General features: G+C 43.9%; 1 protein-coding gene across 2 annotated transcripts in view; it reads left to right on the plus strand.

Moving 5' to 3' along the window:
- atrnl1b (attractin-like 1b) overlaps window positions 1-24,399 on the plus strand; it is a 126,720-nt gene that overhangs the window by 32,102 nt on the left and 70,219 nt on the right. For both annotated transcript variants that reach the window (XR_014570604.1, XM_083788005.1), the window contains exons 16-20: window positions 1,471-1,684; window positions 2,146-2,337; window positions 5,251-5,490; window positions 9,173-9,310; window positions 20,259-20,352. Coding sequence is in view for 1 of the 2 variants with exons in the window: in XM_083788005.1 (XP_083644131.1) it covers window positions 1,471-1,684; window positions 2,146-2,337; window positions 5,251-5,490; window positions 9,173-9,310; window positions 20,259-20,352 (878 nt within the window). In the remaining variant the exon portion in view is untranslated. The remainder of the gene's footprint in view (window positions 1-1,470; window positions 1,685-2,145; window positions 2,338-5,250; window positions 5,491-9,172; window positions 9,311-20,258; window positions 20,353-24,399) is intronic.

The following is a 24,399-nucleotide window of genomic DNA, read 5'->3' on the forward strand; positions in this document are numbered from 1 at the left end:
GCACTGGTGCTCCCAAATATATTTTTAGGTCGCAAAGATTAAAATTCAGGCGCATTTGCGACCAAAATGGTCGCTATTTCGAGCCCTGCACCTGTGTGAAGTGAGGGGCGCTCTTATCATCATGCATCATCATCATCATCATCATCATCTCATTCTGGCCAATCACAATTTGTGTCTTCGTCTTCACTTTTATCTTCATTGTTTGTGTTTACATGAACCCGGAAAGCTGGGCATAGGAAGGCCTAGCGCCCCTCAAAAAAATGTTGAGGACCACTGTACATTAAATGGAACACAGCCTTAATTAGTATCATCGGTAACACCTGTGAAGGAAGTAGGAAGGGGCCAGGAAGTAGGGGGAGTTATTCTGTGTGCATAGAGCCTATTCCGTCGACTAAAGCTATGACGAAAAATTTCCATCGACTACCTTTTTTCACTGATGAAAACTAAATGGAAATAAAAACTGAGCTATGATGATCAAATCTGAGACTAAATATGTTGACAATATCATCAACTAATACAAAAATGTTAGGGAGCGGGACTACCAGTGAAGAAGAAATGTAGTAGAATCTACAAGCTCACAACGCGTCGCAGCACAAAGTGTAAAATCAGCTATTGCGACACCGTCAAGGCCCGGCAAAATATAACTAAATACATTTGTATTCAAAAGACTATCACTATGACTAAAACTAAAACTAAATGTGCTGTCAGAATGAACACCGCCTACTACTGGGAGCAACCGCATACAACCAGGGTTTGTCAAAGCTCTTCAACTAGAGACCCACAAGATAAAATCACCCAGACGTCCCAAAATACATTATGAATTCATCACAGATGGCCAAAGGGGCCGCAGAGAAGGAAGGGACAGAATCATTGTTTTAAGTGTTTCAGAATAGCATGCTATTTTATGTACACTCTAAAATGTTTTTTCAAAATAGTAAAAAATTGCTAAAGGTTTAGGCATACAGGAGGAGGTAAGATAGGGCCCACCCTATCTACTATTTTGAAAAAACATTTTAAAATAACTGCTATTTTAATTATTTTAATGTGTTTTTCGAAATCGTAAAAACAAATGCCAAACATATTTTGGCAGGCAAGATAGTGTCTTGTTTAGTTGAGACGTAACACAGTCGACAGAACAGTCGCTAATCGTCAGTCGCAGCCCTACTACTTAACCCATTCTGACCTGAGATCAGATTCATACGAGGTTTCCACTGGACACACACTGGTCTGATTAACCCATTCTGACCTGAGATCAGATTCTATAAAAATGTCAGTCGTTCTTCGATTTTTCAAAAATAGCAGACCTACAAGCTCATAGCGCGCCACTTGGTGGCGCGCTATGAGCTTGTAGATCTGCTATTTTTCAATAGCTAAAGCATAACATGATGCCAACACCAGAATGGGTTCCCGTCCAGAATGGGTTAACCGATGTCCCATGTGTCCCTCCCTGTCCCTCCCCGTCCTCCGTAGCGTCTGTCCCCCTGGGTGGGCCTGAGGAAGATCAACGTGTCGTACTGGGGCTGGGAGGACACGTCTCCGTTCACCAACAGCAGCCTGCGCTGGCTGCCCGGCGAGCCCAGCGACAGCGGCTTCTGTGCCTACCTGGAGGAGCCCCATGTGACGGGTCTGAGGGCCAACCCCTGCACCGCCACGGCGCACGGACTCATCTGTGAGAAGGCTGTCGGTAAGCTTTATACCCCAGCCCGAATCCCACTCTAAATATTAATCCCATACATTTAGCTTAGCCCCGGTCTTCCACCACGAGACACCCCCGAAACCAGTAAAGTGTGTTGGAATAAGATGGGGCAATGGGGCTAGAGGGCGAGTACCGGTAGTTAGTCATTTTGTTTGGGAGGTCTGAAGTTTAGTTTTTGCCAGGTGCTTTCAAAGCGGCTGGACAACATGTTGGATCTACCTCTACTAGCGACCTTAGTAGCGACCTAGTCTGCCTAAGCCAATGGGAGACTTACCCATAAAACCCATAGTCTGAACAGCATAATTAAAACCCACACTGTATTGGCTGCATACTCTGAACGCCGGAACGTGAGCTAGTGAAAACCTTTTCAAAATAATGATTGGATTGGGTGCAAAAAAAAAAAAAAAAGCTTGCTGCAGCTTTTCTTTTCTCCTCCTCTCTCTCCCCAGGGAGTCCCAGTACGAGCAGTCGTCCCTCCTGTAAGAAGCCGTGCGCGCTGCACACCAGCTGCGCCAACTGCACCAGCCAGGCCATGGAGTGCATGTGGTGCGGCAGCACGCAGCGCTGCGTGGACTCCACCGCCTACATCATCTCCTTCCCCTACGGACAGTGTCTGGAGTGGCAGACCGGAGACTGCGTCGGTAAGGCCCACAGAGTATTAAAAGGATAGAGACTGAACTGGCGCGAAGCTCCGCCCCCCTCCGCTATTCATGTCGGTGGAAGTTGCTCAGTGGCGTTTTGAAGCACCCGGAAGGCTGCCGGAAGTACCGTCTATTTCCGCATTTCTTCGCTGATTCAGCATTTGGGCACCAAATTTTGGTGCCCAAATGCGGAAGTGCAGCTGGGCTTTAACGTTGAGCGCTCGGTTGCACGGGGTTTCCTCGTCAAGAATCCACGGGTCCGCCTGCAGTCCTGCCTCTTACCACTAGGGCCCCAGCGCTTCAACATTGGAGTGCCTAGCTGGCCCCTTGGTAAGGCCACTCACCATGAGAACAGGAAGTGCTCCTGGTGGCGCAGCGCTAAAGTTGCCTGTGTTCGAATAAGGGCTGCAGCGGTGTATACGGTTTTAAAACCGAACCGTACGGTACGGTACACCGGTCCATAGGGATATGTTCTAGTGGTTTAGATGTTGTACTTTCACGCGGGAGACCCGAGTTCGAATCCCGGGCGTTACACAATGCGATTTTATCATGGACCGCAGTTTTTCTGAATAACCCGCGAAACAAGAAAAAACCCAAAACAGCTGATCCATCAGCTGAAGCATCAATATTTTAAAATGCGTCTATATTTTATACTGAAGTACCACCTCAGAAAACATTTGGCTCTCCAAGTACCACCATAATAACTGACGTTAAAATACAGGAGCGTAGACCTGCCCTTTTTGTTCCATTCCTAAGCCAATAATGCTGCTGCTCTGACAAATCTCTGTCTAATTATTAATCAGCACAACTGATGATATATGTAATTAATCCCTCAAATCTTCTATTAACGGCTAGGTGTGCTAGGGGGCTCAAGTACCACAAGTGGTACAAGTACCAGTTGTTGGGAACCTCTGGTGTAGATCCTTTTAACCCATTCTGAACGGGCACCCATTTTGGTGTCAGCATCATGTTATGCTTTAGCTATTGAAAAATAGCAGATCTACAAGCTCATATCGCGCCACCGAGTGGCGCGATACGAGCTTGTAGGTCTGCTATTTTTGAAAAATCGAAGAGCGACTGACATTTTTAGAATCTGATCTCAGGTCAGAATGGGTTCATCAGACCAGTGTGTGTGTCCGGCGGAAACCTCGTATGAATCTGATCTCAGGTCAGAATGGGTTAAAGTGTGAGCTACTGGTTTAGAATGCGTTTAGAATCAGCCTGCAGGTCATTAACCCTTCCCTTTACAATCGCCACTGCCCTCCCGTCCACCGCTTTGAAAAGCGGCATCTCGGAGAAGTCAAAGTGGAGACAAAGTGTGGTCGTATATTGCTTTGTGGACCTGCTGTAACCTTACAGCGTGTCGGAAGCCCCTGCCTCAGCCATCCGTATCCAGTGCTGGATATTGGGTCACAAAAGGTCTCTGATGGAAACAACAGTCTCTGCGTGGAAGTCATTTGTGTTTGGCCGGGGCGAGGGAGGGACGGGGGGACGGATGGACGGCAAAAACAATACACCATTAGCCTCTGCTGACCGTCCCACAAAGCCTTAGCTTTGTGTCCTTGCTCCGTAATGGCCAATTATTCTTCCAATTAGACGAGTCCACACACAGCAGGTGGATTTCCCTCGTGGCCAGGTGGTCACGCAGCCGAGCTGGATGTTCACACGAGTTCAGAGATAGCCTACAGGGGTCATTTTCGACTAAAACTATGATGGAAAATGTTCGTCGAGACGTCGATTTACCTATTTTCACTGACGAAAAGTTAAAACTAAATAAAAACTAAGCCATGATGACTAAACCCACGACTGAATATACTGATACTTTCGTCAACATAGTGGAAAAGAGATTTGGTTTGGTTGCACTCGGGCGTTTCGCTCTGAAAATCGACAACGCGTGGTGCTGCGACACGTGAGCTTCTAAATCGGCTATTTTCAGCCTGCAACCAAGTGTAAAATTGCCATTATTATGATGCCATCAAGGCCTGCCAAAATACATACTTGTCATGGACAGGCACATTAGCTTATCAATATGCAGCACTTCCAGAAGTGTGCAGGTGATGTGCATAATATCGTCTCTGTCGGGTGGAAACGGGATACATTTTGAGCTCGCAGATCTGCTACTTTCGGTACTTTTATGTGACGGCGCCGTAGTATGAAAGTAGGACACCAAGCACCAAAACCTAAAATATGGGGATAAGAGGTTTCTGCCTGGCAGCAACGATATATTGCATCTGTAGTTCTGTACTGTACATATCTGTGTAGGTATAATGTGCATAAGCGTATCTAATCAATAGCAACAATATCACATTGGAGCATCATGCGGTGATGATGTAATGATCTCATATTTCTCTATGAAGGATATGTTCTATATTTATGTTGCATTATGCCTGTGATGTATTGAACATTTCACTATCTTTCTGAAGCGGTTTTATACTACTTGTGGATGTATTGGGGTGGGGACGATGGCATGCAACACAACCTCATTCTTATTCTCATGCAACATGAAAATAGATTTGTGCCCTCGTGTTTGTACAGCGCTCTGACGGAGTCTCTTAGCTCCAGCCACGCTCGCAGCGCGAAGTGGCACGATTAAAACATGAACCCGGTGTCATCGGGTGTCGCCTACGTCAAATTATCTAGCAGGGAATTCATGACAATTGTGCACTTTTTTAGTTTTTAGTTTTGTTTTTGGTATGGTGTTAGTCAAATTCAAAGGAAAAGAGGGCACTGTTTTTCCTTTGTTTTGACAATGGTTTCCCAGATTGGGCAACCAAATCAACTGTAGTTGACTATCATCTAAAAAAACAAGATCGACAAACTAAAACATTTCAGATGACTAAAATAACAACAAAAAAAGTCAAAAATCGACACGGCCAATCCAACTTGCTCTCTCTCTCCCCCCCCCCCCCTCAGCTCAGAACTGCTCCGGCCTGCGTACGTGTGGTCAGTGCCTGGAGCAGCCGGAGTGCGGCTGGTGCGGGGACCCCAGCAGCACGGGCCGGGGTCTCTGCATGGAGGGCTCGTACCGCGGGCCCATGAAGAGGCCCTCCTCCAAGGTGGGCCTGCAGCAGGGCCACTACCAGGACATGAGCCTGGAGCCGGCCCTCTGCCCCAAGGACCGGAGCTACGAGTGGGCCTTCATCCACTGTCCTGGTAAGAGAGACACCATGGCTGCATGGAGTTATGGGGGGGCGCCTGTGACATTTATAAAGTTTGAAAACCACTGCACACTAAATGAAAAAAAATAATATATATTATATATATATATATATATATATATATATATATATATATATATATATATATATATATTAGGGCTGTCAATCGATTAAAATATTTAATCTGATTAATCGCATGATTGTCCATAGTTAACTGTGATTTATCGCAAATTAAACGCATATTTTTTATCCGTTCTAAATATACCTTAAATCAGTGGTGTTCAAGATTTTTCATATCAAGGTCCATTATTTATTCTGCATTTGAGCCACGGAACCACCATTTGATGACATTTAGCCTTCCAGACCCAAACTAAAGAACTGTATTGATGTTGGCCAATGGTACCATTACGAGAGATAACAGGCCATGTTGATCAAAATAACATGTTTTCTAAGTTTTCTAATTGTGTAGACTTAAATTAACTTAAGTAATGCAGCTGTTTAACAATTATTCAACTCTTCAGTGTAAAATTGCCATGCGTCTCTCAACCATTCTGTCAAACTTCACAGTGCGTTAATCGCGCGTTAAAAAGAATAGTGCCGTTAAAAGGATTGTGAGTTAACTAGTTAATAGTGCGTTAACTTTGACAGCCCTAATATATATATATATATATATACCGGGTATATATATATGCCCCATTTTCTACGCATTTTAAAACTACTGAAAATAGCCTATCTAGTATCTACAAGCTCGTAGCTTACAAGCTCACAGCGTGTGAGTTTGCTGATCTGCTACTTTTTTCGAAATTTGAAATATGTACTAATATATCTACTAAATCTAGTACATTTTATCTAAATTCCCCATCCAAATTGATTGGTGGCTTGCAGGTCTGCTATTTCTTGTAAATTTGATACAACATAAAATAAAATACTAATAAATGTTCCCCCCAAATATGTATAATATACCGGTGATATGATATCATATAATATAATATAATATATGTATCAATTAGTCTGATTAACTATTGTATTACACTGTGCTGTTTTTAGTTTTATTTTACGTGTGATATCTGGTTTCGTTTCGTTTGTTAAAAGAAATGCATTGGGAATTCTCATACAGGAAGTGGTTCTCACTGAAAAGTGTATCAGCGTTACAGCTACAAAGTGTGTGTCAGTGATACAGTCTGCGTATGAACGCCTATGCCATGGACATGCAGATTGATAAACAGACAGGCTTCAGTTACACATCAACGCCGACATCTTAGATTTCGTCTGTTGTCGGGTGGGAACCTTGTATGTCCAAAACTAACAGTTCAAAAAAGAAACCGTATACCAATGGATTCAATGCAGTTTTCATTTTGGTTGCAAGCTCTTGTTAATACGTTCCATTGGTTTAAGCTTGTAGATAGTCTATTTTTGCTACCTTCGCGTGACACTGTCGAATTGAAGAAGTAGGGCTTCAATTTATTACGGGGGGGGGGGGAGTTGAAATATGGAGATACAAGGTTTCTGCCCGACAGCGAAGATTTAAAGAGATGCTCTTAGAGCGGCACGATGCCTCCTCCCTCCGTGGTGGAAACTAATCCCATCCCTGTTGACTCAGTGCAGTGTGTGTATGACAACGTATGCGATTGAGTCATGCAATACTCTATCGAAACCTCAATCTATACGGCCACGCGGCGAGCAAGATGATATCGCTGCTGCCGCCGCCGCCCCGGAAACTCCGGCATGGTCTCGGTGTGACGGGCTCACAGCCGTCTCTCTTCCTAAGTTCCTATCGTAATCGTCCCTTGTCGGGTGGAAACCTCACAGGTCCGAAACTGTTACTTTTCAGGGTTCAAAATGGCAACAGCATCGGATCTCGAAACGATCCTACCTTTGCTGCTCTGTGTGTGTGTGTGTGTGTGTGTGACGCTGTAGTGCAGGTGTTTTCAACCCTTTCATAGTATTATTTATTAGGCATTTGAGCCTCAACTCAACAGGCCTGAAAAATAAGGCTGGTCCAGCCTGGGATATCTTGTCGTCGTTGGATAGGATCTTGTCCACAATTCCAAGCTGTATTGATGTGGTACCAATAGGATGTGATACCAGCTCAGTGGCCTTGTGGTTAGAGTGTCCGCCCTGAAACTGGGAGGTCGGGGTTCGATCCCCGGACGTGTCATACCAAAGACTGTAAAAATGGGACCCAGTGCCTCCCTGCTTGACACTCGGCATCAAAGGGTTGGATTGGGGGGTCAAATCTACTAATCGAATGATTCCCGAGCGCGGCTCACGGCTGCAGCTCTCCGCTCCTTGGCTGCGGCTCACCGCTCCAAGAGATGGGTCAAATGCGGAGAACAAATTTCACTGCTGTAACGTGTGTGACAAAACGTATGACTTTGACTTTGAGACAACAGGCGTTGATCGAAATAACAATTCTTCTCACTTTACGTCTTGTAAATGAATTAATGCGGATGTTTAGCAATAATTTAACTACAATTTACAATTTAGGCATTTAGCAGACGCTCTTAATCCAGAGCGACTTACAATAAGCAAGAACAAAAGCATGGGAATACATCACAAGTTACAATAATGTAACTACGTCCATAGTCCATACGCTCTCAAGAGTTAAAGATGCAAAAGGATCTTAAGTTAATTTGGTGACCAACTCCAATATTTAGCTGGGGACCACCTGGAACCCACTCAAGGACCACTGGTGGTCCCTGGACCACTGGTTTAATAACACTGCTGTAGTGTGATCAAGTAGGGCGTTGATTTACAAAAAGTGTCACTGTCATGGAGAAAGCTTAGTATATTTATGTTTCATCTATTCATGATTTATTGGCATGGAGGGCATGTGACTCAAATGCCAACACACACACACACACACACAGTGGTCACCTTCCTCTTCTGGTGGTGTTCCATGTTCTGTCCTATTAATGCATAACACTATTTTATTATGTATTATTATTTAACTTTTTTTTATATATTAACCTGCAAGACTTTTGCACACCTACAAAGCAGCCAGTCTGTAAGAATGTAAAAATACAGTCTTATGGGAAAACTAGGACATATTGGACGATGACGATGGAGTATCGCAGTCCCGCCCCCCTCTCAGAACGACGAGGCAACAGGAAATAATTCCCCATTCATTTTTGCCATGGGCGTTTCAAAAATATTTATTTAAAGACCTGTAAGCCTCGGAAAAAAGCCAACAGCCGAGTTGACAAATCATGACAATAAACAAAACAAAAAATTGGGCCGAACAAATAATTAGAAAGAAGAAAAACACTAAAAATAGTGTTGTACTATTTTCTTCTTTCTAATTATTTGTTCATGACAATAAACAAAAAGAATTGGGCCGAACAAATACTGTAATTAGAAAGAAGAAAAACACAAAAAATACTATTTTCTTCTTTCTAATTATTTGTTCGCCCCCCAAAAATGTGTTTATTGTCATGATTTGTCAACTTGGCTGTTGGCTTTGTCCGAGGCTTAAATGTTTTTAAATTACTTTTTGAAACGAATATGGGAATAATGAATGTGATAAATTAATTCCTGGTGCCTTCGTCGTTCTGAAAGGGGGCGGGACTGCGACGCTCTATAAACTGGTATTCATCTCATATTTATCGAGATTAGCTGAGATTTCTCTTACGTTTGTGTGTGTGTGTGTGTGTGTGTGTGTGTGGGGTTGTCCACAGCGTGCCAGTGCAACGGACACAGTACGTGTGTGAACGGCAGTGTGTGCGAGCAGTGCAGGAACCTCACCACCGGCCCACACTGTCAGACCTGCATGCCTGGCTACCACGGAGACCCCACCAACGGAGGCAAATGTCAAGGTGAGAGACCCACTGGGGAGAAAACATGTCTGTACAGCAGGGGTTAAAGGCAGATTATGATAAAACGGGCTCCTGGGCACCGACACACATATCCCGTGCATTACATTCACCCATTCACACACACACACACACACACACACACATTCACATACTGATAGCAGAGGAAACCATGCAAGGCACCAACCTGCTCATCGGGAGCAGTTTGAGGTTCAGTATCTTGCTCAAGGACACTTCGGCTGCGGCCGAACTTAGTACGTTTGGCACTAACACAGGGAAACCGCGGTTTTGTCCTCCACACAGGGTTCAGTGGGACACCATTCATGGAGATTTGTTTTCTTTGTTTTTTTTGTCACATTCCTGACCCAATAATCCCATATTTGACTCATTTGAAGTTAAAGTGATATTTAAAAAAAAAAAAAAAAAAAAAACTTTTGGTCATTTTATCGTCTACTCAGGCTTATGTGAACACCCCATATCGTTTTTTAAGTTGCTCGATTCAGTATTTAGATATGTAGGTGTTTTCAATGATGGTGGTTAAAATGGAGTTTGAAGTTAACAATGGGTTTGTATAGGAAGGGGACGGGGCAGATAAAATGAATATCAAACATCAAAATACTAAATCAAGCAACTCAAAACCTGTCTGGGGTGTTCACATAAGCCTGAGTAGACAATAAAATGTCCAAACACGTTTTTGAAAGTGAAATATCCCTTTAAAGGTATATTCAGTGATTTCACTCACAAAAACCTTAGGTTTCGTTTTTGGCTGTGGGACCCAGCCTTTCGTCCAATCAGGATAGAGAGTCAAAAACGAAACCTAAGGTTTTTTGACCCCCAGGGGTTAACTGGGGACAGGGAGGAACTCCTTATATGGCCAGCACACTCTATAGTAGGGAGGATTATCACAACAAAACAAAAACTAAGTGATATTTGAATTAAGTGAAATCACTGAATATACCTTTAATAGTAAAACAATGTTAACGAGAGCAAAACCATATTTAAAACGTTATCTTTGAACCTGGATCATCAGTACACTTATCATCAGTGATTACACTGAGAGTTGTTTTGGAGTTGATATTATTATTTTATATAGTTTATTGGCCTCCTACTGTACCACACCAGCACATATTGGATTATTGGCTCATAAAATGTATACGACAAAAAATAAAAAAAATATTCAAGGCTTCATGGAGTGACTAATTACTGGGAAAAAAGTATTCCCATTATTCCTTGGAAAACACACGCACGCACACGTACACACACACACACGCACACAATGAGCGTGAAGCTGCCGGGAAGTGAAATATGACAGTACTTAATGTTTAACCCATTCTGAACGGGAACCCATTTTGGTGTCAGCATCATGTTGAAAAATATTGAAAAATAGCAGATCTACAAGCTCATATCGCGCCACCGAGTGGTGCGATACGAGCTTGTAGGTCTGCTATTTTTGAAAAATCGAAGAGCGACTGACATTTTTAGAATCTGATCTCAGGTCAGAATGGGTTCATCAGACCAGTGTGTGTGTCCGGCGGAAACCTCGTATGAATCTGATCTCAGGTCAGAATGGGTTAAAAGCTAATAAGAAACGTGAACCCACAGATAAAAACGCTGTCGATTAGTAAAAGAAGCCCATAAACGTGCCAGATTCGGTGAAGCATTACTATCACACTCCAAACAGGTGTGGTGTGGGTGGGGGATCATGTGGAACCGTACTAATACCATGCTAGCTATTAACCCATTCTGACCTGAGATCAGATTCACACGAGGTTTCCACTAGACACACACTGGTCTGATTAACGCATTCTGACCTGAGATCAGATTCTAAAAATGTCAGTCGCTCTTCGATTTTTCAAAAATAGCAGACCTACGAGCTTGTAGATCTGCTATTTTTAAATAGCTAAAGCATAACATGACGCTGACACCAAAATGGGTGCCCGTTCAGAATGGGTTAAATCACACAGCAAAATGTTATGCAACTACAACCTCTGCATGAATCATAATTAATGTACAGTATACTCGGTTGCATTGCAACGCATTGTGAGTTTCTAGATTGTCTGTTTTCTCTTCTTTTATGTATGAAGTAGGGCATTCATTCACGAAAGGAAAAATATTAAATCTGGAGAAATAATAAATAATAATAAATCTGATACACTGCGATGGAATGTAGCTACATACATGTTACTACATTCATACATCTAAGTATAGATTGGCTATTTCCACCATATTCGGCCATTTCTTTGCATTTTTTTTACATTATTTGTATCTGCCTTTTGCGACGTTTGACAGAATTGTAATTTGTCACGTTCACGCTGTATGACAAATTAAAATGTCATGATTGTGAGAGCCTTACCACGTCTGTGCTACATTTCGTGGGATGTGGCATGTTCTATAATCTATATAATTGACATTCAACCAATCCTTTCACATTTCAAGCCAGGCTCTCCGCCTGCGCTTTTCTACAGCTGTGAAATTGCTGTTAAACCATTCTGTACGGGCACCCATTTTGGTGTCGGCATCATGTTATGCTTTAGCTATTGAAAAATAGCAGATCTACAAGCTCATAGCGCGCCACCGAGTGGCGCGCTACGAGCTTGTAGGTCTGCTATTTTTGAAAAAATCGAAGAACGACTGACATTTTTTAGAATCTGATCTCAGGTCAGAATGGGTTCGTCAGACCAGTGTGTGTCCAGTGGAAACCTCGTATGAATCTGATCTCAGGTCAGAATGGGTTAAACCATCGCAGCAGCAGCAGCTGCAGCTGCAGCAATGTTTACTAACTATGCTACTGTATGTCTGTCATAATTCAACCCATTTGGACCTGAGGAGTCGACAATTCTAAACAAAATAAATTCTTCTAAACAATTTTCAATGAAAATTAGTCAGTGATGCTCAACCTTTTTCATGTCAAGGGGCCCCAGAATGATCTGTGTTTGGCTGGTGGACCCCCGTCTGAAAATATGTTTCAGGGACCCCCCCAGAAGCTAATATTTGAGTTAGAAATCTTCACTGTGAAAGTATATATTCAAAGTTTTTGCGCCACGTTTTCACGATCTACAAGATCTACATAGCATTCAAGTTGTATTTATTCTCGAAATTACACGGTAATTAAACTCATTTTCAGTGTCGTCGAGTAATACAATATCATATAAAAAAAACATCACAATTGCATACATATGAATTATATAGGTTACAAGTAGAAGCTAAGACAAACTTCAAAACGATCTAAAAAAAGTGATATTGTGGGGATCTGTATGCTCACCACGGTTTTAAAACGACTCAGGGGTACCAATGTGGTCAACATTCTTTTTCACTTAATTTGTATTGATGAAAAGACAGACGACAACAAAAAAGACAATACGAAAAAGGCCAAAGGAGAAAAACTAAAACAAGGCTGCATTATTCATATTACAAGATACATTCATTGAAATCCTCATACATTATCGCTATAGGCTGAAAGCAATGTGGTCAATTTTAATGTAGTTTGCAGGTCATTCCATGTATTGGGGCCACAGAAGCTAAAAGCAGATCTACAAAGTTCAGAGTTAAAGGGATTGTGACATTAAAAAAAAGGTTTTGGAATTGTTCTTGTTTTTTTTAGGTTTTCTAATCTCAATTGCACCCAAAAAACATGAACTTTTAACATTCAGTAGATTTTCTGTGATCTGGGGTTTTCTGGCTCAAACAGGTGCTCTGATTTGCCGGCAGTAAGTGACATCACTTACTGCAAATCCCATATATGTCAATGGGATTTGCCAGCAGATGTCACTGTTTCACTGTGTTGCCTGTTTTCATTGTAGCTCAAAAGGCCCAAAAAACCCCAAAGAAAACTTCAGACCACAGAAAATCCACTGAATGTTCAAAGTTCAGGTTTTTTGGGTGTAATTGAGGTCATAAAACCTAAAAGAAAAAAGAAAAATAAAAATAAATGAAAATGAATGTCATAAAACCTTTAACTTTTGGTACCTTGAATTTGGGGAAATGACTTGAGCTGGTGTGTTATATATAAGAACATGTGCCAACGCAGTTGTCTCTCTGTCAGGGAGGACCATCCAACCTTGTTTTATAAGATGCAATGGTGAGTACCATAGCTATCACCTGTAATGCATCGTATCGATGAGTGATACACGGAGTCTATGAGCTTGTAGATCTGCTATTTTTCAATAGCTAAAGTATAACGTAATGTTTTAAAACACCAAAAGGGGTTCCCTTGCTGAATGGGTCAATCTGAGCCGCACTACTGAATCTGTCAGCAGGGGCATTCAGAACATGTATACATCGGGGGTTAACCCATTCTGAACGGGAACCCATTTTGGTGTTAGCATCATGTCGTGCTTTAGCTATTTAAAAATAGCAGATCTACAAGCTCATATCGCGCCACCGAGTGGCGCGATATGAGCTTGTAGGTCTGCTATTTTTGAAAAAATCGAAGAACGACTGACATTTTTAGAATCTGATCTCAGGTCAGAATGGGTTAATCAGACCAGTGTGTGTCCTAGTGGAAACCTCGTATGAATCTGATCTCAGGTCAGAATGGGTTAATGAAATGAAAGCATAGGCGCCCCCAGAGGAAGAGGAGGGCTGTGGGCGGTCCAAACGGTGCCAACATCCTTCTATTGGGCGGGCGCAGAAAGAAATAGATGCCTCATTGGCCACTGCAAACAGCAGAGGGTGCAGTTTTTTCCTTTTATTTTTTTGACAATGGGTTCCCAGATTGGTCATAATTAGATTGACACATACACACACTGTACACATGCAGAGGAAGTGGGTGCTAACACCTGTAATGCTGTGACCTCGCCGTCACCCAGACTTTCCACCTCGGAGGAAGGCCTGGAATTCGTTCCCAAAATAGCCCGGTGTGATCCGATGAGAGAAAACAAAAACAAGAAAAAAAATCACACCTGTGTGAACCGAGTGGTGCAACTCCCCTCTCTCCCCCCTCCTCTCTCTCCCTCTCTCTCTCTCTCTCTCTCTCTCTCTCTCTTTCTCTCTTTATTATGGATATCAATCCGCGTAGCTGAGAACTATTTTTTCATTATTATTTTGGGTCGGCCTTTCCTTCTTTAGCATACCTAGAACAGATTGCGCATGCGAGCTTCCGTCCACGGGGGTCGGCCTTTCCTTCTTTGGCGTACCTAGACCGGATCGCGCATGCGAGCTGCCGTCCACCTCCCATTATACAGGCAGACTAAAAGCTTCAATAACTCCTAATCTACGGAGCTCTCCATGGTTTGGTCAATTAGCGCGATGTTCGGAGGTCTTTGCTGATTATCCAGTGGTCTAGATGGAAACATTGGTGCTTTCTAGAGCAAGGATGGCTATATTTTAGCTCGCTAGCATTGACGCTATTTATTTAGCACAAGATGTGAGGCGCGCATTGTACACACACGCGCGGATATTGCTGGCCATTGCTGGTTTCACGCATGCGCACACCACTCGTGCTCATGATACATGATACATGCAGACTTTCCTGGTTGTAGGAGTGGTTGCACCACTCAAAAACATCTTGTTCCGGTAAGGTGGTTCTGGTTTGACCTTTTCAGATGGGACATAATCTCAAGTGAATCCAGCAGGCATATTTGTATTTTCCAAAAAAGCTCACTGCAGCCGTGATGTGGACATGTCTACTCCTAAATAATAAATAAGGTATAAGATAAGGTATGAGATCCAAAATAGCATGTTGCCTGTTGCCTAGACCCAACAAAACATCGTTTTGAGACCAGAAAGACTCCCATCTTTCACGGTGTGTCACATCAAGTAGACACACTGCTCGATGAAACCGATTTAGCACCCTCTAGGTTTACGGGGTCCGTTTAAATCTATTGTATGCTGTGCACACTCTCAGAGTTATTAACAACTGAGCTTTTAGCAGACAAGGGAGCAGACAATGCCAAATGCCGCCACCAGGGGTCACACCACATCCGTTGCATCAGCAGAGCATCCTAGAACTCTCCACATGACTTTGCTTTAACCTTTCTCAGCGCTGCAACTGAACAGGGAATTTTGCCATCACCTAAAGGTCTTTAGGATACATTGAATTAGTCTAGACAAACCCTTTGAAGCTTCTCGGAAACCACGCTGTGTCAATGGCACTGTGACCTGGGACCATTTTGCTGCTCACCTGTCGTCCCCCCCCCCCCCCCTACCTTCCCTAGCAATGTTCCTTTCATCTTGATAGAGCTTTTATTCACCTCTCCATCCTGTTCCTAAACCCCCCGCTCTCTTTCTGCTCCACCTTGTGGGACTGACACTGTATATAAACTGTACCTCTGTGTTGTATCATTCATTATGCCTGCCTGGGGACCCGCCTGTGCTGCAGCATCCGTGTACGTTGTGTGTGCGCACGTTAACCCATTCTGACCTGAGATCAGATTCACACGAGGTTTCCACTGGACACACACTGGTCTGACGAACCCATTCTGACCTGAGATCAGATTCTAAAAAATGTCAGTCGTTCAGATCTGCTATTTTTCAATAGCTAAAGCATGACACGATGCCGACACCAAAATGGGTGCCCGGTCAGAATGGGTTAAATAAAGATCTTCAAGCCAGACCTTGCTTGCCTCCTGAATCCTCACGCGTTTAGAGTGTGTAAAACTGGCACATCACAACCCCCCCCCCCTCTCTCCCCCTGCCAGACAGAAACATAGAAGGACCTCCCCCTACCCCCAATCCCCAGAGGGTGTGTTTTGGGACCCCCACACACACTCTCACACACACACACACGAACGCGCGCGCGCACCACCGCCCAAAGGGGGTTGGTATTTGTATTGGACTAGACTGACAGGGAATTAGAAAATGGTATAGCCGCTGGCGTCTATTCATTGTCTCGGGGGAGGGGGGGGGGGGTTTACTGTACCTCGGGACCCTCCCGAGTGGTTCCATGACATCAATAGCATTCCTGAGAAATGAGGAGCTTTTGTCTGGCGTCCGCTGAATGGACACACACACACACACACACACACACCCCTCTACCTGTGGTTACTGATATGGAGCGTTAAAGCACAGGGGCTCTAACACATTGCATGCATTATATACATTACATGTGTAAAGTGAACCTATAGAGACGTGATCGTTTCAGTGTCTGGGGGGGGGGGGGAGACAGAGCAGTCTCAGATTTACAGGAATCCTTTAAGTGAACGGGTCCCCATTCATACTAAACCACTGCGTTCTCACACAAAGGATTTATGGGGATTTTAACCCATTCTGAGCGGGCACCCATTTTGGTGTCGGCGTCATGTTATGCTTTAGCTATTTTAAAAATAGCAGATCTACAAGCTCATACGAGCTTGTAGGTCTGCTATTTTTTTGAAAAATCGAAGAGCGACTGACATTTTTTAGAATCTGATCTCAGGTCAGAATGGGTTCATCAGACCAGTGTGTGTCCGGCGGAAACCTCGTATGAATCTGATCTCAGGTCAGAATGGGTTAAAGTCCTGTGGCTCAACGTCGGGTTCGGGGACCACTAGAGGTCTATACTAGAGGTCTATAATGGACCCTTACGGGTCTGTGTACAGATGGGAACAAATGAGACGGGTCTGTAACTCTGAGAGTGTACGGATGGAACCAAATGGACCCTTACGGGTCTGTTGGAGTGTACGGATGGAACCAAATGGACCCTTACGGGTCTGTTGGAGTGTACGGACGGAACCAAATGGACCCTTACGGGTCTACAACTCTGAGGCCCCTTTTCCACCGGGGTTGAACCGGTTCTGTTCTTTTTTCCCCCCCGCCTAATTTTGAACTAAATGAATTGGTTTGTTTTGAACTGGAAGCAAAACATACTTCTTGTTGCCCTGAAGTGGGAACCGACGTGGGCGTGTGTCACTATTCAGGTTGGAAGATGCAGGTGTGATATATAGACCGTCGTAGAAAATAAAGAACGGAACCATTTCTAGAACCAAAGCTCTTTTGGTGGAAAAGAGGCCTGAGAGTGTACAAATGGAACCTAAATGGAGCCTTTCGGGAGACATACAAGAAATGTTGAGAGGGAGACGGCATAGGAGAGACAGACAATTGGACAGCTGAGGAGGAGACAGAACATGAGACACAGACCATAGGACAGCTGAGAGGGAGACAGTACATGAGACACAGACCATAGGACAGCTGAGAGGGAGACAGCACATGAGACACAGACCATAGGACAGCTGAGAGGGAGACAGCACATGAGACACAGACCATAGGACAGCTGAGAGGGAGACAGTACATGAGACACAGACCATAGGACAGCTGAGAGGGAGACAGTACATGAGACACAGACCATAGGACAGCTGAGAGGGAGACAGCACATGAGACACAGACCATAGGACAGCTGAGAGGGAGACAGCACATGAGACACAGACCATAGGACAGCTGAGGGGGAGACAGCACATGAGACACAGACCATAGGACAGCTGAGAGGGAGACAGTACATGAGACACAGGGTAGCAAAGCTGAGAGGGAGACAGGCAGTGTACGAGAGACTGTAGGAAAGTCTGTGAGAACATAAGAAGCTTATTGAATGGAATGGAAGGACACAACCCCCTCCCCCCCCCCCCCCCCTCTCTCTCTCAGATATTATTTCATACCATCAAACTAAATGTAATTCACACACTCAAACTCATAGAGTTTCATTCCCTGATTAGGTTGACCTCTCGACTCCTGTAACAGTCAGCTGTTGTGAAACCACGTTGAGTTTGAATGTAGCTTTTCAAACTGACCAACCAATCAATGACATTTCTCCCCCCCCCTGGCAAAACATGGGTAATCGGCACTCTGCCAAAAGCGTGATTGTGCAAAAGCGTGATGGGCAATCGGACCCAAAAATGTGCAATCAGTCGGCATTCTACCACCTCAGAAATATTTCAAAAATCAAATCATTCCTGACCACCTCCTGACCTGACAAAAGTAGTTCATGCCTTCATCTTCTCCCGGCCTAGAATATTGTAACTCTCTCTCTACACCTGTCTCCATCCACTGTCTTCAATTAGTCACATCACACCTAACCTAGCGTCCCTGCACTGGCTGCCAGTTGAACTTTGAATCGATTTCAAAATCGTACTCACACCACATGTAAATCCAGGCAATTCAGAATATTATTCTCTCGCCTGATATCATTGAGGATGCGCTAGGACGTGTGGACGGAACCTGCTCACTTTTTTTTTTTTTTTTTTTTTTTTGCTCAATCTTTTAACCCATTCTGACCTGAGATCAGATTCATATACGAGGTTTCCGCCGGACACACACTGGTCTGATGAACCCATTCTGACCTGAGATCAGATTCATACGAGGTTTCCGCCGGACACACACTGGTCTGATGAACCCATTCTGACCTGAGATCAGATTCTAAAAATGTCAGTCGCTCTTCGATTTTTCAAAAATAGCAGACCTACAAGCTCGTATCGCGCCACTCGGTGGCGCGATACGAGCTTGTAGGTCTGCTATTTTTCAATAGCTAAAGCATAACATGATGCTGACACCAAAATGGGTGCCCGGTCAGAATGGGTTAACCATTATGTAGGTAATTTGTTTATCTTATTTTTGCAATTTAATTGTCTCCACCAGGCCGAAGGCATGGGGGGAGAGTATGTTTTGCACTCCGTCCGTCCGTCCGTCCGTCCGTCCGTCCGTGTGTGTGTCCGTCCGTGTGTCCGTGAGCAGCTAATCTCGGCCACCGTTAACCCGGTCCATGCCAAATTTTGCACACACACTCCCTGGATGCCAACGATGAACCTCTGCCCCAAACTTTCCAGAACGGCCTGTTATAGCGCCACCAGGAGGCCGCTTTGTGCAAAACAAGTTTTTGCACAGTACACCTACAGATTTTGTCCAAACATCACGCAAATTGGTACACAGTCTCTCTAGAGCCATTCAACGAAACCGGTCTTTCAGATTTCTCAGACTCCATCCTGATTGGTTAAGATTTGCTTCCAAAGTTCACAGTAGTGCTCAGTTTCAAACAAAATGCTGCAAATCATGAACACATCGCGTGATTTCCGTGAAATTGTGCACCCACATTCCCACTAGGCCGAGGACAAAATGCCACATGAACAATTTCAACTCAGCCTCAAGGTGGCGCTATAACTGGCCGAAAAGTGTTTTTACCTCTAACTGCACGGATCTGTGGATAACTTTGTATGCCAACTCCCTAGAGGCCAAGGAAGAACCTTTGCCTGGAATTTTTCACATCTGCTCTTTATAGCGCCACCAGGAGGCCGACATATGTAAAACACATTTTCTATTATTACTCCTTCAGATTTTATCCAAATTTCACGCAAATCGGTACACATGATCTCCATAGTCATGTGATCAAGACAGGTTTGTTTGATTTCTCATATTCCATCCTGATTGGCCACGATTGGCTCCTACAGTTTTCAGGAGTAGCCCGCTTTGTACAAATCGCCACAACTCCTCAACGCAGCGATTGCGATGAAACTGTGCACGCATATTCCCACTAGGCTGAGGACGAATCCTGGTGGAGACCTGTGCCCAGAAGGGCACTTTTTCTAGTTTAATCTTGTTCTGTGTGTTTACTTTTGTTATTTCTTTTGTGCACCACGTTGTAATGCAGTTATGAAAGATGCTATATAAAAGTTGTATTATTATTACTAGACCGGTGACATGCATTGTGGGAATTGTAGTGCTGCTACAATCTCAGGAAAGCCTGGCCTCACAGTGCACTTGTAACTTGAACTAGTACTTGGAAATGGAACACACACACACACACACACACACACACACACACACACCTTAAGCCATCGTTAAGGTATATCCATCGGTGTGCATTACTAATTGGAAATATCCGTTTATTGCCACCTGTTGAAATGCAATTTGAAGTATTGCCAAAGCAGCATTTTGCATGCCAGAATTTGTGTCAATGTTTTACGTCACTAAACCACTTAACCGTTGGTAATTAATTTGATAAAACAAATAGCTGTGTAACTCTCTCTCTCTCCCTCTCTCTCTCCCCCAGCCTGTAAGTGTAACGGTCATGCCAACGTGTGCCAGGTGTTGACGGGCAAGTGTTTCTGCACCACCAAGGGCATCAAAGGAGACCAGTGTCAGCTGTGAGTGGACACCACACACCTGGACACACACACACACACACACACACACACACACACACACACACACACACACACACACACTTCATTGGGGTGCTACTGCAAGTACTAAGTAGGAGAAGTTTTTTTTAATGGCTGCCCAGGAAGTAAAATGCAGAGGTTCTTTTCCATGTTCCCAGTTGAACTCCCTGACGGACGCTAACGTCAGTCACAGCACAGGCTGCTGACAAGCTGGGGGTTCGGAGCCCTCAGGAAGTGCCGGAGATTCTATTTTTAACCCATTCTGACCTGAGATCAGATTCATACGAAGGTTTCCGCCGGACACACACTGGTCTGATGAACCCATTCTGACCTGAGATCAGATTCTAAAAATGTCAGTCGCTCTTCGATTTTTCAAAAATAGCAGACCTACAAGCTCGTATCGCGCCACTCGGTGGCGCGATACGAGCTTGTAGATCTGCTATTTTTAAATAGCTAAAGCATAACATGATGCCGACGCCAAAATGGGTGCCCGGTCAGAATGGGTTAACCAAGTAGGGTCGGACAGATAATTATGCAGTTGGAATTATATGCAATCTATACATACCGCACTTATCTTCTCCCGGTTAAAGCAAAGACGAGCGTCTGTCACAACACGCGTCGTTTTTCTATATATACGGTTTACGTTCTGGGCTTCCGGTTGGAACCTTCAAAATAAGACTTTCACTGGAAAAATGCTGGTCGTGGTGGTCAAGTGAGAATGACTAAATCAATACCTGGCAGTGAGTGTGTTTTAAGCAAAGAAATAAAAAATAGACGGTTTTCTCGTCTTCCCAAGTACGCAGGTCATAATTGGGAGTGGAATCCGTGATCGTCAGTCTGTACGCATGGCATCTGTCTACTGTACCCTTGGAGCGTGTCTGTGTGTGGGTGTCCTTGGTGCAGAAAGCTCCTGCACCGCACAGTGGAAACGTTAACATTATCCCATTCTGACCTGAGATCAGATTCATACGAGGTTTCCACTGGACACACACTGGTCTGATGAACCCATTTTTTTTTTTTTTTTTTAAGATATTTTTTTGCGGCTTACGCCTTTTATTGGTTTTTTGAAGGGACAGACAGTAGGCTGACAGGAAACGGGAGAGAGATGGGGGGGGAAGACATGCGGTAAAGGCCGTGTCGGGCTTGGGAGTCGAACCCGCGGCACACTGCGACTGGACTACCAGTCGGGTGCCCAGACGGTTACGCCACGGCCTGGGCGATGAACCCATTCTGACCTGAGATCAGATTATAAAAATGTCAGTCGTTCTTCGATTTTTCAAAAAATAGCAGACCTACAAGCTATGAGCTTGTAGATCTGCAATTTTTCAATAGATAAAGCATAACATGATGCTAACACCAAAATGGGTTCCCGTTCAGAATGGGTTATGTAATCTCAATAAAATGACGTCAGCCCCCCCCCCAAAAAAGATGTTCCAATGTTGCAAAGTTGCAAGGTGAAAGGGATTCTTTGAAAGGCACTTTGTTCCAAAACCTTACAATGAATACATTAAAGTCAAACGTCCAATGGCTGCACATCCCGTAGAATTCACCCTTTGCCAAGCCCCGCCCGGGGGTTGTGCCCCTCTTCGCACCCATTGGTTGCCGTTTCGTGGTTGGACAAAAATCCTCTCTCTCCATCCACTACCATTGAAATAACACGTTTTTCAGTTGCTTCGTATTGATATTCTGTACGTTCAATTCTTATTTTAGACTTTGTGTCGGTAAAAAAGGAACATCACAGGTGAAGCATGGTGACTGGGCATATCATGTTTGTCTTTAGTTTTTTTCCAAAATAATATTTATGCAAATTCAACATAAACAAGGCTGAACCAGGGCGGAAACAAGGCAGAAAGAGCCTGCTGTTTAGTCAGTCAGGGACCAATCAGAAGTCTGTGTGTATTGAATTGACATACATTCTTGCGTCAGCATGTCATGACATGTAGTGTACATCGCCTCATTTATCAAAGCTGTTGTTGTCCAAAAGCGGCAGATCTACACGCTACTTCTCATGCTTTTGTGTGACGCAGTGGTGAGATCAAGTAGGGCGTTCATTTACCAAAAAAAAGAAAAGTTAGAATATGGAAACAAGAGGTTTCTCCCTGACGGCAAACTTTAGTAAACTTAAAGGACCACTTCACCACTTTTCAACCTATCTTCATATAATAGGTCCTCACTAATAATCATGAAAAAATGGTGCAATTTCTTTCTACTCGGTCCGTGTCTCATAGGAGGACCGTGGGCAGTTCAGAAACCGTCTTCCAGTGACATCATCGATGGGGAATACAAGCTAATAAAAACCGCAGGCTTTCTAGTCCTGAAAAGTTGCAATGCGAAAATGGAAGCCATCGTTCTCACGATAATGAGAATCTAAATAGTTTTGTAAAAAAACTATTGTTTAAAAAATATTCTGCCTAATGATGATGTCACTGGAAGACGGTTTCTAAACTGCCCACAGCCCTCCTATGAGACACAGACTTAGTACAAAAGAATCGTGCCATTTTTTCATGATTATTAGTGAGGACCTATTATATGAAGATAGGTTGAAAAGTGGTGAAGTGGTCCTTTAACACTTCATTGACCAGGAGTGTGCTCGATCTGTATTTTCTCCGCTAATCTTTCCCCCGCTACACTAAATCTCTCCAAATGCGTAATTGGGATGCTGGCGTTCAAGTTGTGAACCACTTTAGACCAGTGTTTCTCAACCAAGTGGTCCAACGCCTTGAAGGGATTCCAGGTAAATGGTGGAGAGTTTGGAATTGTGGACAAAATCTTCAAAATCTTCTGGGTCTAAGAGGCTACATCTCATCAAATGGTGGTCAGTGGCTCAAAATGTGGTCCGAATAAATAATGGCTCTTGATATGAAAATGGTTGAAAACCATCGTCTTTGACCATGTATCTTGTCTTTGGGCATCCCAAGTTGTCGAAACCCTCCGACAACCAGTCCGTGGGTATATGTCCTAGGTTTGATCGCCGACTTGCCAAGTGACATAGTCAACAGAAGTTGAAAGTGCATTCACTGCACCTACTGCATTGATGATGATAGTTATGCCCAGGTTCTGAAAGTTAAATGCTTAACCCATTCTGACCTGAGATCAGATTCATACGAGGTTTCCGCTGGACACACACTGGTCTGATTAACCCATTCTGACCTGAGATCAGATTCTAAAAATGTCAGTCGTTCTTAGATTTTTCAAAAATAGCAGACCTACAAGCTCGTAGCGCGCCACTCGGTGGCGCGCTATGAGCTTGTAGATCTGCTATTTTTAAATAGCTAAAGCATAACATGATGCTAACACCAAAATGGGTTCCCGTTCAGAATGGGTTAATGATTGTCACTTTAACAACGAGGCTAATTAGCCTGATCATCTGCGCTTTCCAAAGTACAGCGAATGGCGACATTATCATCATTATATCGCATCACAGCTGTGCAGATTGACAACGTTGCCTGATAAAGCGTGAACTGTATGCGTGTGTGCGTGTATGCGTGTGCCTGTGCGTGACTGCGTAGACGTGCATGAGTCGGGAGGGGCAGGTACGCGAACTGGATAGAACAAATGTTTCAAATGGCACATTTTTCACCAAGCATAGATGGCTTAAGTGGTTAATCTCGCTGCAAAGGACAGAGTACAAATGCCACCATTGGTTTCTAAGCGCCTGCACAACACTAGCAGGCAATCACTCTCTTTTTTTCCTCTCCAGACTATCGGCATTGTCAGACAACGCACGCACGCACGCAGCTGTACATAATGCGACCACGGTGCGCTGTATCTTAACCCATTCTGAACGGGCACCCATTTTGGTGTCAGCATCATGTTATGCTTTAGCTATTGAAAAATAGCAGATCTACAAGCTCATATCGCGCCACCGAGTGGCGCGATACGAGCTTGTAGGTCTGCTATTTTTGGAAAAATCGAAGAACGACTGACATTTTTTAGAATCTGATCTCAGGTCAGAATGGCTTAATCAGACCAGTGTGCCCAGTGGAAAAACCTCGTATGAATCTGATCTCAGGTCAGAATGGGTTAATT

This window comes from Protomyctophum parallelum (assembly GCF_964188405.1).
Source record: "Protomyctophum parallelum genome assembly, chromosome: 17".
Lineage (NCBI taxonomy): Eukaryota > Metazoa > Chordata > Actinopteri > Myctophiformes > Myctophidae > Protomyctophum > Protomyctophum parallelum.